The 12,445-nt window shown below is 34.4% G+C and overlaps 1 protein-coding gene across 1 annotated transcript in view; it reads left to right on the forward strand.

Annotated features, from left to right (window-relative positions):
• GPR137C (G protein-coupled receptor 137C) overlaps positions 1 to 9,014 on the forward strand; it is a 55,172-nt gene extending 46,158 nt beyond the window's left edge. The window contains exons 4-7 of the mRNA XM_030854982.2: positions 3,335 to 3,484; positions 4,720 to 4,845; positions 5,015 to 5,133; positions 6,140 to 9,014. Coding sequence (XP_030710842.1) covers positions 3,335 to 3,484; positions 4,720 to 4,845; positions 5,015 to 5,133; positions 6,140 to 6,317 — 573 coding nt within the window. The 3' untranslated portion in view covers positions 6,318 to 9,014. The remainder of the gene's footprint in view (positions 1 to 3,334; positions 3,485 to 4,719; positions 4,846 to 5,014; positions 5,134 to 6,139) is intronic.
• Positions 9,015 to 12,445: the final 3,431 nt, after the last annotated feature.

A 12,445-nucleotide genomic window follows, 5' to 3' on the forward strand; every position in this document is an offset into this window, starting at 1 on the left:
ATATTGAACAGTGCAGAAGGTAACTCTGAAAAAGAAGAGGACTTAGACTACATGACTTTGAAACTTAGTAGAAAGCTACAGTAATTAAGACAGTGTGTTACTGGCATAAAACAGATCAATGAAACAGAATAGAGAGCCTGGAAACAATCCACACTTATATAGTCTTTGATTTTTGACAAAGAAGCTAAAGCAATTCAAAGGGAAAGGAAGTCTTTTTAGCTAGTAGTGCTGGAAGAACTGGTTATCCACATGAAATAAAATGAAACTTTAGTTCCATCTCATATTATACACACACACACAAATTCAAAATGGATCGCAAACTTAAATATAACTGAAAAAATTCTAAAGCTTTTAAAACCAAACACAGGAGACTCTCTTTACAATTTGGGTATAGGCAAAGGTCTCTTAGGCAGGTCATTGAAAGTAATCACAAGAGAATAAATTCATAAACTAGACTTAATTAAAATTTAAAATTTCCCATCAAAAGACAAGACTAAGAAAATGCAAAGGCAAGCCACAGACTTCAAGAAAATATTTGCAATACATACATCTGATAAGGAACTCATTTCCAGCATACATAGAGACCACCTACAACTCAATAATTTTCAAAAAGACAACCCAATTTAAAAATGGTCAAAGATATGAACAGACTTTTCACAAAGAAGATATACAAATGGCCAATAAGCACAATATAATTAGTCACCTGGGGAAATACAAATTAAAACCAAAATATCCACCAGCATGGCTAAAATGAAAAAGATTGACAACCCCAAATGTTGTCTAGGAATTGGAACAACTGGAACTCCCATACTCTGTTGGAAGTACATCCATTTTGGAAAAAGATCTGGCAGTTTCTTATACAGCTGAACTTATACCTACCGTATCACCCAGCAATTCCACTGTTAGATATTTACCTAAAAGAAGTGAAAGCAGCGTATGTCCAGAAAAAGATTTGAATAAGAACGTTCAGAAACAGTCCATCAACAGAAAAAATGGATAAACAAATTCTCACGTAAACAAACTCATGTAATTATACAGTGGAATTAGTGTGGCTAACTGTCCTGGTTTGCCTGGAACTGAGAAGTTTTGGGGGACGTGGGACTTTCAGTCTAAAACTAGGAAACTTTTTTTTTAATAGGAAACTTATGAGCAAACCAGGAATTGGTCACCCTAATAGTCCACCTCAGCAATACAAACACCTAACTACTGGTACATCCAACAACATGGATGAATCTCAAAACATTATGCTAAGTGAATGATACCTACACAAGGAGTTCATATCCTATGATTCCATTTATGTGAAGTTCTAGAGTAGGCAGAACTAAGTTGTGGTAAAAGACAAAAGCAGGAGAGTATTTTCGCTGGGGAGTTGGCTGATGGGGAAGGGATGTGAGGGAATGTTCGGGAGTGATGGTAATGTTCTCTATTTGTATACACATTTGTCAAAACTCAATGAATGGTAAGTTGAGGTTTCTGCATATCTGCATCTAAAAATACCTGCAAACAAATACTGAACTCTAGTCAATGATATGCATGCTGGAGTGAGGTCTAACTCTTCTTTACTTGTCAAGTGTGGAATTTCTAAAAATGTGGTATGTAGATGTCAGAGGTGGAGGAAGGGAGAATCATTCCTTGAGGATTGCTCCTGAGTGGAATTGTTTGTCATGACTTTTCAGTTTAGGAAGATTTTCTTTAACTTTTCGAGAGCACTTTCCAGGTGGCTGAATCCTTATCTTTTGTTTTATAATCCTGTATTTTGTGAGAAGGATCTTATTTTGTTTTCTAAATCGGTGGGCTTCTTTCTCTATGTATGTAATTTGACTGCAATTTTATTAATTGCTTTGATATTATTCTTTGCTCTTTTCTCATACTTTTGTAGTTTTTATAGTATTTACAAGTATAAGCAGAGTATCTCCATATTATAAGATGTATTTTTAGCAGTCATTTTATATCTCAAAGCAGTGACTGTAAATTTACTTATGGTTATATTAAAGGACAGTAACGCTTACAGCATTCTAACTTTTCTTGCTACCTAACTTTTCTTTAATAATATAGTACTTTTAAAATGGAAACTGGATTGCTTTTAGATCAGCTTTTTATTAACAACATTTTTGGGGGGATTCACAAAAATAAAAATGTACATTGTAGAAAATTTTAGCCTTGATTAAAAAATTTAATCTTGCTAGAATTTTATTTATTTTCACACATCCTTTTTGCTATGGTAGTAGGTCAGCTCAGAGAAGGTACTCTTTTGCTATTTCAACATCTTTCAAGATATATTTCATCTTTTAGTTTGCTTTCTTCTCATATACCTCTAAAATGTGTTGTTCTTGTAAGGAAATCAGCTATAATAATGGTTCTCAATCCTACCAAACCCAGTGACCCCTTCTAATAACATTTTAATAACCTATGTCTATCTGAAATTAATAGATTGTTTAACATAACTACACACACAACTTCAAATGTTCAGTGCAATTGCCCTAACTGTAATATAAAGAGGAAATAAAAGGAAAGTAATTAATAAATATTTCAGTATGTAAATTTGGGGTGATGTAGTAGTCAGATGCTTGTATCTATACATAGAAATTGTGACTGAGACAGCTATAAATGCACACTGTTACAGGTGTGTTGCTTTGGTGCTTTACATACCACAAGCAGTATTGTTGTCAGTTTCATGCCTTTCTGAAATAGTTGACCATTCTTGATAAAGTTCTGAACCAAAAACGAAGGACAAATTTCCCTCAATTTACAGTATTTGGGGAAATGGTGAAAGGCTTAGTAATAAAATATTTTGGATTTGAAAGTGCATTTGGGTGCCTGCATCATTTTGTCATCAACATAACAGCATCAACAGAGGAATAACATCAACTAACAGAATCTAATAGAACAAAGCAAATAGCACAGGAGTTGTATTTCTATTTTAATTTTTCATCTTACTGGAAATTAAGTGTGTCAAATGGACTAATACTTTTATTTCCCATTCTTTTCTCATTATGACAAAACTACCTCTCTGATTAACATCAATTAAAGCTCAGATCTTTTGCCAAGTTGTTTATTCCTATACTACTTAAGGTAACCTTGGCAGAAAAAAATTTTCCTCCAGCTGCCACTGGGCAAGTTGGCAAAGAACTTATTTGTATTAACAGGGTAGTTTAAACACAAGTGGTTCTAAAAATAGGAATTGTAAAGTAAGATAATCAAGAGTTTATTTCAACTGGTGCTCACTCAGTGTTTTCTAGGAGTGCATTGCAAGAGGTGACTATATTGTATATGGATGAATGGCCTGTCATGACAAATGTACGGGGTTTAATGATGATGAATTTTTTTCTTTTAGGGTATGTCTCTGTGCCAGACTGTTGTCGTAGGCTCTGTAGTCATTCTTCTCTACTCTTCAAGAGCATGTTATAATTTGGTGGTGATCACCATATCTCAGGATACATTAGAAAGTCCATTTAATTATGGCTGGGATAATCTTTCAGATAAGGTAAGTACCTAGCATGTATTGCCAATCTAAGTGTATGATAATGAAGTTAGCCTGACTAGGAGAACGTTTTAAGTGTTTGACTTACAAACACTTTTATGGAATCTCTAGCTACTATCAGTAATCATACTTAAAAGTTCTATGTTTAAAAATCCTCATTTATATGTGGCACTTGAAATCATTCTTCAGAGAGAACTTCTCTCAAAGTAGTATTTTCTTTTCTTTTTGTTAATAATACTAACAGTGCCTTAAATCTATTGGTCATAAACCTATTTTACTAGTTTTTAAAGGATAGTATTTAAATATCTCTAGATAAATTGGTTACCTGTCATTAACTAATGAATATGGTTATATATTTAATTTGTTAGGATGAAATTAATTCTCTCTTACCCAAAAGCTACATATAACCTAAATATTTGGTTCAGTTTTAGATGTATGACTTATGAAAATCTGGCATTATCAGTCTTGATAATGGGAGAGCATTCGTAGTTCCTTGGATGTCCAGGTGTTTTCTGTAGTGATTCCTGGTGTCCTAGCTATGCATATTTGACTTCCCAGCATTCTCCATCCTTTACCTAGAAGTACATTTTGACATGGGTACATGTCATATCTTTATTTATATTAATTTAACTTTGTACTGAATTTAAGGCATTGTGGGATACTATTTTATCTGAATTTCAGTTACCTTTCTAAGAAGGAATTTTCACGTGTGGTTCCATGTAGCAGATTCCCTTCACTCCTTTTCCCATTTCTCTCTTCCCACATCTATTAGAATAGAAACAAATCCAACATGGAGTTTAAGCCCAAAAGCATGTTTTTAAGTAGCAACAGAGCTGAGCGACTTGCATGTTACATTTCTCTACAGGTATAACTCAGGGTAAGTGTAACTATTTTGCCTTTGGAGCAGCTGGAACCAGTAGTCTCTTTTATAATTCTCCTTAGACTATGGGGCCTAAACTGTCTACCCCATTACCCATGGATTTAAAATATTTTCATAAATTGATGTATTGAAAAAGTTAGTACCTCTTTATTCTACTTAATAGCAAAGCATTTTTATGACCTTTAAAGGGTAAATATCACTACATGAGAAACCATAAAATATAGAAAATTAATTTAGAGTTTTATGTGCTTGTAAGTTGATGTTTTAACTTACCCTACCTGAAGCAAGTTGATTGTGGAGGGTGATTTCTTACACATAAAACAGATTTTAAAATTGCTCTGCCATATTCTATTTACAGGCTCATGTAAAAGACATAAGTGGAGAAGAGTATATAGTATTTGGAATGGTCCTCTTTCTGTGGGAACATGTGCCAGCATGGTCGGTGGTACTGTTTTTCCGAGCACAGAGATTAAATCAGAACTTGGTATGATGTCATAATATTACCTAATGTTTGTTCTCCTTATTTTAAAAAATAATGGAACATTTATATTGATTTTCTATTTTTGGCAAAGACTAAAAAGCATTATAGATCCAGGCCTCCTTTCCTAGTTGAAAAGTAAATCTTCTTATGCTATCTAATACTTTGTCCACAGGCACCTGCTGGCATGATAAATAGTCACAGTTACAGTTCCAGAGCATACTTCTTTGACAATCCAAGACGATATGATAGTGATGATGACTTGCCAAGACTGGGAAGTTCAAGAGAAGGAAGGTAGATGTACTGAATTAGTACTGACATAGATTCAAGAGAACAAATCTAAGCTTTAACCCAAATATGAAAAGGGTGATTTGCTGATATATGTCAATAAATAAGATCATTTAACATTGGAGCTTAGAACAGTAGATGTTAAACCCATGATGGGACCTGTACTATAAAGAATTATCATCTGATTCTAAGCCCATATATTACCTTTATTTGAGAAATGCCTTTGGGGGTAAAATGGTACCATTTCATTGCAGGATTCCTTGTTAGTTCAGAGCTGATGGGGGTTGGTGAGCAGGGAAGAAATACTATTATAGTGATTTTATATGTTTCCATATCTAGTCTGCTGTTCAAAATCCACAGAGAAACCCTAGATAAACTTGCAAAGCTTAGTGCCATAGAAAATCTTCATGTGCCCTACTTGTTCCAAAATCTTTGCAAGCCCATACCATTAGCTATGTGGCAGTGCAAAGAGAAAGCCTTAATGCACACCTTAATGCTTTGAGTTTGATGTAGCATTTTCTATAATCCTTACTTCCTCTGGACAAGTTACTTAACCTCAGTTTTTTTAGTCTGTTTTCATCTGTTAGATAGGGATTATAATAGAACCTATCTGATAGGGTGGTTGTAAAGATTAAATGAGTGTGTGTGTGTGTGTAAACATACTGTACATATGTATGTATATTCACATATATATACACACACACAAACATGTCTTAGAATAGAACCTACTACATAATAAGCACTATATTGTTATTATTATTATCTGATAATCAAGTTCTACTAGTTTTGAGTGGTATTAATTCATTATTTTCTAATATGTGATATAGAATCAAGGATATTAGATAAAAGTCATTGAATTTTGTAGAGAACCATTATGTTATTTAGCAAAGAACATATTTCAATATATTTGATACTAACTGTATTATAAAATTCATTGAAAACTAAAAATGCCAACATGACTTATTACATCCTGATCACAGTCCTTTGGCTTTTTTGCCCTTTTTTGTTGCAGTTTATCAAATTCACAAGGTTTGGGCTGGTATGGCACCATGACTGGGTGTGGCAGCAACAGTTACACAGTCTCTCCCCACCTGAATGGACCTATGACAGATACTGCTCCTTTGCTCTTTACTTGTAGTAATTTAGATATGAACAATCACCATAGCTTATATGTAACACCACAAAACTGATGGCATTACCAAGTCGTGATTCTTCAATCGTTTTCCATGAATGTGTATATCCTGTGTGTTTAAATTACATCTACATAAACATTCCATTATCTGTTGCAACCGAAAACCAAGCCTCGAAATGTGGCCGTGTCCAGTGGGGGACACGGCTGTTACTTTTGACCTCGTCCTGGTAAAGTGAAGTGCAGTGGAAAGTTTGGAGCAGGAGAAAAGAGGGATTAGATCTTAAGGCACTTGATGGCCTCCAAGCATCCTGACTTTGGAACGTCAAATGCATAGTTGCATATTTGCACTTTTATCTTTGTCCTGAAAGAGTACACTGCAGTCCCCAAAGTCATACCCAGTGTTCGCATTGGGATATTATGTTGTACACCGAATTAGGAGGCAATTTCCCTACAAAAATCAAAGCCTGTATATTCAGCAGTGTACTCCATGTGGAATTCTTACCCAATAAAGTTTATAGTGTGAACAGTGCACAGAATGAAGGCATACAAATGTACCATTCTTTTAAAAGATCTACCAAAAAGTATGTAATCACTGAAGATAGTTCTTTTAAGCATGATTGTACAGTACCAACTGAAATTATTCAAATAATCATTTTAAACAAATGACAGTAGTAATCCTTTACAGTGAGGACCAGCAGTGTTCTTTGGAAAGCCACAGTCATTTCTTCAAGAGGAAAGTATACCAGTCAAAATTATGTGGCTACTTTGAGTAGATTTGGTCAAGTGATTATTTTGTATGATTAAGATATATGTAGTAGTTTAAGCATGATTCTTCAAGAAAGCAATAGTAATTTTTGCATAGGGAGATTTCGGTAGAAACTTCTTGGGACTAAACAAGTTTACAGATGCATTTAAGAACTATTCATAAAATGTATAATTCTGAGTTAAAACATGAACACATTTTCAAAGGCATTCAATTTAGCTGAAACAAAATATAGGTAATCTTACTTATTCCTACTGAATCAGGATTATCCTCAGGTAAATTAAATCATGATACGTTATTGCAGTGAACTCAAGTGCAATACTTTGTAAGACATGTAATTCCTCCTTTAGTTTTCACATTTTTATATCTTGTATATGGGAAAAGCCAAATTAAATTTAATTCAAATTAATTCCAGCAGTAGACTAAATGAACAACTTATGTAAATGTACTAACTAGGTAAGTATAAAACCAGTGGTTCACAATATTGGAATACTTTTAGAATTACATTAAAACTGTCTTGGATGTCCTACCTTGGATCTAAAAAATAATACATGGTAGGCTAAGGTAATAGAGAATTTTAAAATGCACTTTCTACCAGTGTCTATATGGAAAGAAGTAGATGCTGAATACCTCAAGATGCCAAGGTAATGGGCACACTGGGAAGTTGTCACAACATGCTTAAAGATGACTAACTATATATACAATTGTTTGCTGATCTATTTCTTCAGAACTGGAACTAATACAACTATCCTTTTCTGTCTTTACTTTGATTGGAAAGTTATGTTTTATTTCTACTCTTACATAAAATACCTTTCAACTTTTTGATTAATTGATTCAGTAACTTCATAAAAGTATAACAATAAGTGAAACCCCAAGAAAAAAATGAAATTTATAATGCTTTTGATCTTTTGGAAGGCTGGTACACAGCCAAAGAAATTTCATCTTTTTATCATACAAAATGATTCTGAATTCAGTTAAAAGCATAAACTTATAAATGTTACTTTGGGTTTATTTATAATAAATTCTCTCAATGCAACCAGATTATTTAAAAATTTATAGTATAGAAGTTAACCTTGGTAGTAAAAGAACAACATAACATGCACTTACCTGAGTATATTTTGATTGCGACTTCAGTTATTGGGTTTCTTTTCAGAATGCCAACTATTTATTTTCCTAATAATGTTAGATATCTAATTATGTAGAACTATCTGAGAAGATCTGTGTTGCCTTTGTTAGTCCTCGGGGTTCAAAGTGATAAAGTAAATTTTTTCTAGTAAAGCTTCCCTAGACTTCCCTAGATAATGCTCCTATTTGACCAGATAAGCAAAGGTAACTTTTTAAAAATATTTCAGATAAAATAACTTCGTTCTTTCAGCTGCATTAGTTGATTCTTCCAAATCTGAGATTTGTAAATTTCTTACCCCTGACCAGGGTACCTGAATTCTTGCATTTGTCTCCTTATACACATCTCCCACGATATATCACCAAAGACAAAAAAGATAAACTTCTGGCCCAGTTTTTGCTTAAAAATTCCAAAGCACTAGGAGCACTTTAAGTCTGGTCTCGAAAGAAGGAGTTGTTTTAAAATCAAAGGGCTATCGATTCCCTGTTCATCCTGCACTGAAGCACATGATGACAATTTCAAACCTTCTTTTTGGTTCCTTAATTAGAACAGAGAATTTCATTGCTTAAGTGTGTAATTTTAGTGGTTAGCAGTACTTGTTTTTATCGTTTCATTTGAGTGGTCATTAATTTTGAAATTCTTGCCACTCATTATAGCTGGTAGTAGTTTTATGAAAAATGTAATTTATAGCTAAAGTGGATTTTTTATGCATAGCTGCCTTTTTTATTGTTTAATGGTGTTTCTCAGCTATATAATCAGTTTCAAACTGGTTGTAAAAGTATAGCTGTGGCCAATGAATGTATTTATTTGTTGTTTCACTAAATTGTAACAAAACACTACTGTTAAAAATAAAAGTGTTTGTGCTTTTATCTGGAGGTCTGGTTTTCTTAATCTCTCTTAACAGACTACACCGATTGAGTTTCTATCACGTAAGGATAAGAAGCCTAGTGCTACCATAGAAAAGAGAAAAATACCTGGAGTTACAAATGACCGTTTGCTTTCAGTGAGCTTATAATTACAGATCTTCCTTGGCTTATCATAAGTGAAAATGCATCTAATACACCTGGCCTACTGGACATCACAGCTTAACCTAGGCTACCTTAAACATGCTCAGAACACTTACATTAAACTACAGTTGGGCAAAACATCTAACACAAAGCCTATTTTATAAGAGTGTTGAATATCTTGTATAATTTATTGAATATGTACTGAAAGTAAAAAAACAAAATGGTCCTATGGGTCCAGAATAGTTGTGTGTGGTGTGTTTACCCTTCTGATCGCATGGCTGCCTGGGGGCTGCAGTGCTACCACTGCCCCAGGTCACCAAAGGGGATCATACTGCCTACTGCTAGCCTGGGAAAAACAAAATTCAAAAGTGGAAGTACAGTTTCTGCTGAACGTGTGTCGCTTTTGCACCATTGTAAAGTTGAAAAATCTTAAGTTGAGCTATCATTAAGTGTATAACTGTATGTACTTCACATCTAGAGGTGGTATACACTAATCAGTATTATACACGCATTTGATATGAAATGCCATAATTTAAAATACCAATACGCTATTAGATAGTACATGTTTATTCACACATTAAGCCGAGAAAAATTCTTGCATGAAATAACTTACAACACCTCTCACCTTCTCCTTAGATTCTTCTTTTTTTCACATATTTATTGTAGTATAATTGTTTCACGATGGTGTGTTAGTTTCTGCTTTATAACAAAGTGAATCAGTTATACATATACATATGTTCCCATATCTCTTCACTCTTGCGTCTCCCTCCCTCCCACCCTCGCTATCCCACCCCTCTAGGTGGTCATAAAGCACTGAGCTGATCTCCCTGTGCTATGCACCTGCTTCCCACTAGCTATCTACCTTATGTTTGGTAGTGTATATATGTCCGTGCCACTCTCTCGCTTTGTCACAGCTTACCCTTCCCACTTCCTGTGTCTTCAAGTCCATTCTCTATGTCTGTGTCTTTATTCCAGTCCTGCCTCTAGGTTTTACATGACCAGTTTTTTTGTTTGTTTTTTTTAGATTCCATATATATGTGCTAGCATACGGTATTTGTTTTTCTCTTTTGACCTATTTCACTCTGTATCACAGACTTTAGGTCCATCCACCTCACTACAAATAACTCAATTTCGTTTCTTTTTATGGCTAATATTCCATTATATATATGTGCCACATCCTTTATCCATTCATCTGTCATTGAACACTTAGGTTGCTTCCATGTCCTGGCTATTGTAAATAGAGCTGCAATGAACATTGTGGTACCTGACTCTTTTTGAATTATGGTTTTCTCAGGGGATATGCCCAGTAGTGGGATTGCTGGGTTGTATAGTAGTTCCCTTTTTAGTTTTTTAAGGAACCTCCATACTGTTCTCCACAGTGGCTGTATCAATTTACATTCCCACCAACAGTGCAAAAGGATTCCCTTTTCTCCACACGCTCTCCAACATTTATTGTTTGTAGATTTTTTGATGATGGCCATTCTGACTGATGTGAGGTGATACCTCAGTGTAGTTTTGATTTGGATTTCTCTAATGATTAGTGATGTTGAGCATTCTTTCATGTGTTTTTTTACAATCTGTATATCTTCTTTGGAGAAATGTCTATTTAGGTCTTCTGCTCATTTTTGGATTGGGTTGTTTGTTGTTTTGATATTGAGTTGCATGAGCTGCTTGTAAATTTTGGGGGTTAATCCTTTGTCAGTTCCTTCATTTGTACATATTTTCTCCCATTATGAGGGTTGTCTTTTCGTCTTGTTTATTGTTTCCTTTGCTGTGCAAAAGGTTTTAAGTTTCATTAGGTCCCATTTGTTTATTTTTGTTTTTATTTCCATTTCTCTAGGAGGTGGATCAAAAAGGATCTTGCTGTGATTTATGTCATAGTGTGTCCTGCCTATGTTTTCCTCTAAGAGTTTGATAGTGTCTGGCCTTACATTTAGGTCTTTAATCCATTTTGAGTTTACTTTTGTGTGTGGTGTTAGGGAGTGTTCTAATTTCATTCTTTTACATGTAGCTGTCCAGTTTTTCCACCACCACTTATTGAAGAGGCTGTCTTTTCTCCATTGTATATTCTTGACTCCTTTATCAAAGATAAGGTGATCATATGTGCATGGGTTTATCTCTGGGCTTTCTATCCTGTTCCGTTGATCTATCTTTCTGTTTTTGTTCCAGTACTATACTGTCTTGATTACTGTAGCTTTGTAGTAGAGTCTGAAGTCAGGGAGCCTGATTACTCCAGCTCTGTTTTTCTTTCTCAAGATTGCTTTGGCTATTCGGGGTCTTTTGTGTTTCCATACAAATTGTGAAATTTTTTGTTCTAGTTCTGTGAAAAATGCCAGTGGTAGTTTGATAGGGATTGCATTGAATCTGTAGATTGCTTTGGGTAGTAGAGTCATTTTCACAATATCTTCCAATCCAAGAACATGGTATATCTCTCCACCTGTTTGTGTCATCTTTAACTTCTTTCACCAGTGTCTTATAGTTTTCTGCCTACAGGTCTTTTGTCTCCTTAGGTAGGTTTATTCCTAGGTATTTTATTCTTTTTGTTGCAATGGTAAATGGGAGTGTTTCCTTAATTTCTCTTTCAGATTTTTCATCATTAGTGTATAGGAATGCAAGAGATTTCTGTGCATTAATTTTGTATCCTGCTACTTTACCAATTCGTTGATTAGCTCTAGTAGTTTTCTGGTAGCATCTTTAGGATTCTCTATGTACAGTATCATGTCATCTGCAAACAATGACAGCTTTACTTCTTCTTTTCCGATTTGTATTCCTTTTATTTCTTTTTCTTCTCTGATTGCTGTGTCTAAAACTTCCAAAACAATGTTGAATAATAGTGGTAAGAGTGGACAGCCTTGTCTTGTTCCTGATCTTACTGTAAATGGTTTCAGTTTTTCACCCTTGAGAAAGATGTTGGCTGTGGGTTTTTCATACATATGGCCTTTATTATGTTGAGGTAAGTTCCCTCTATGCCTACTTTCTGGAGGGTTTTTATCATAAATGGGTGTTGAATTTTGTCAAAAGCTTTTTCTGCATCTATTGAGATGATCATATGGTTTTTATTCTTCAATTTATTAATATGGTTTATCACATTGATTGATTTGCGTATATTGAAGAATCCTTGCATTCCTGGAATAAACCCCACTTGATCATGGTGTATGACCCTTTTAATGTGCTGTTGGATTCTGTTTGCTAGTACTTTGTTGAGGATTTTTGCGTCTATGTTCATCAGTAATATTGGCCTGTAGTTTTCATTTGAGGACATCTTTGTCTGGTTTTGGTATCAGGGTGATGGT

Source organism: Globicephala melas, chromosome 2 (assembly GCF_963455315.2).
Source record: "Globicephala melas chromosome 2, mGloMel1.2, whole genome shotgun sequence".
NCBI classification, from domain to species: Eukaryota; Metazoa; Chordata; class Mammalia; order Artiodactyla; family Delphinidae; genus Globicephala; species Globicephala melas.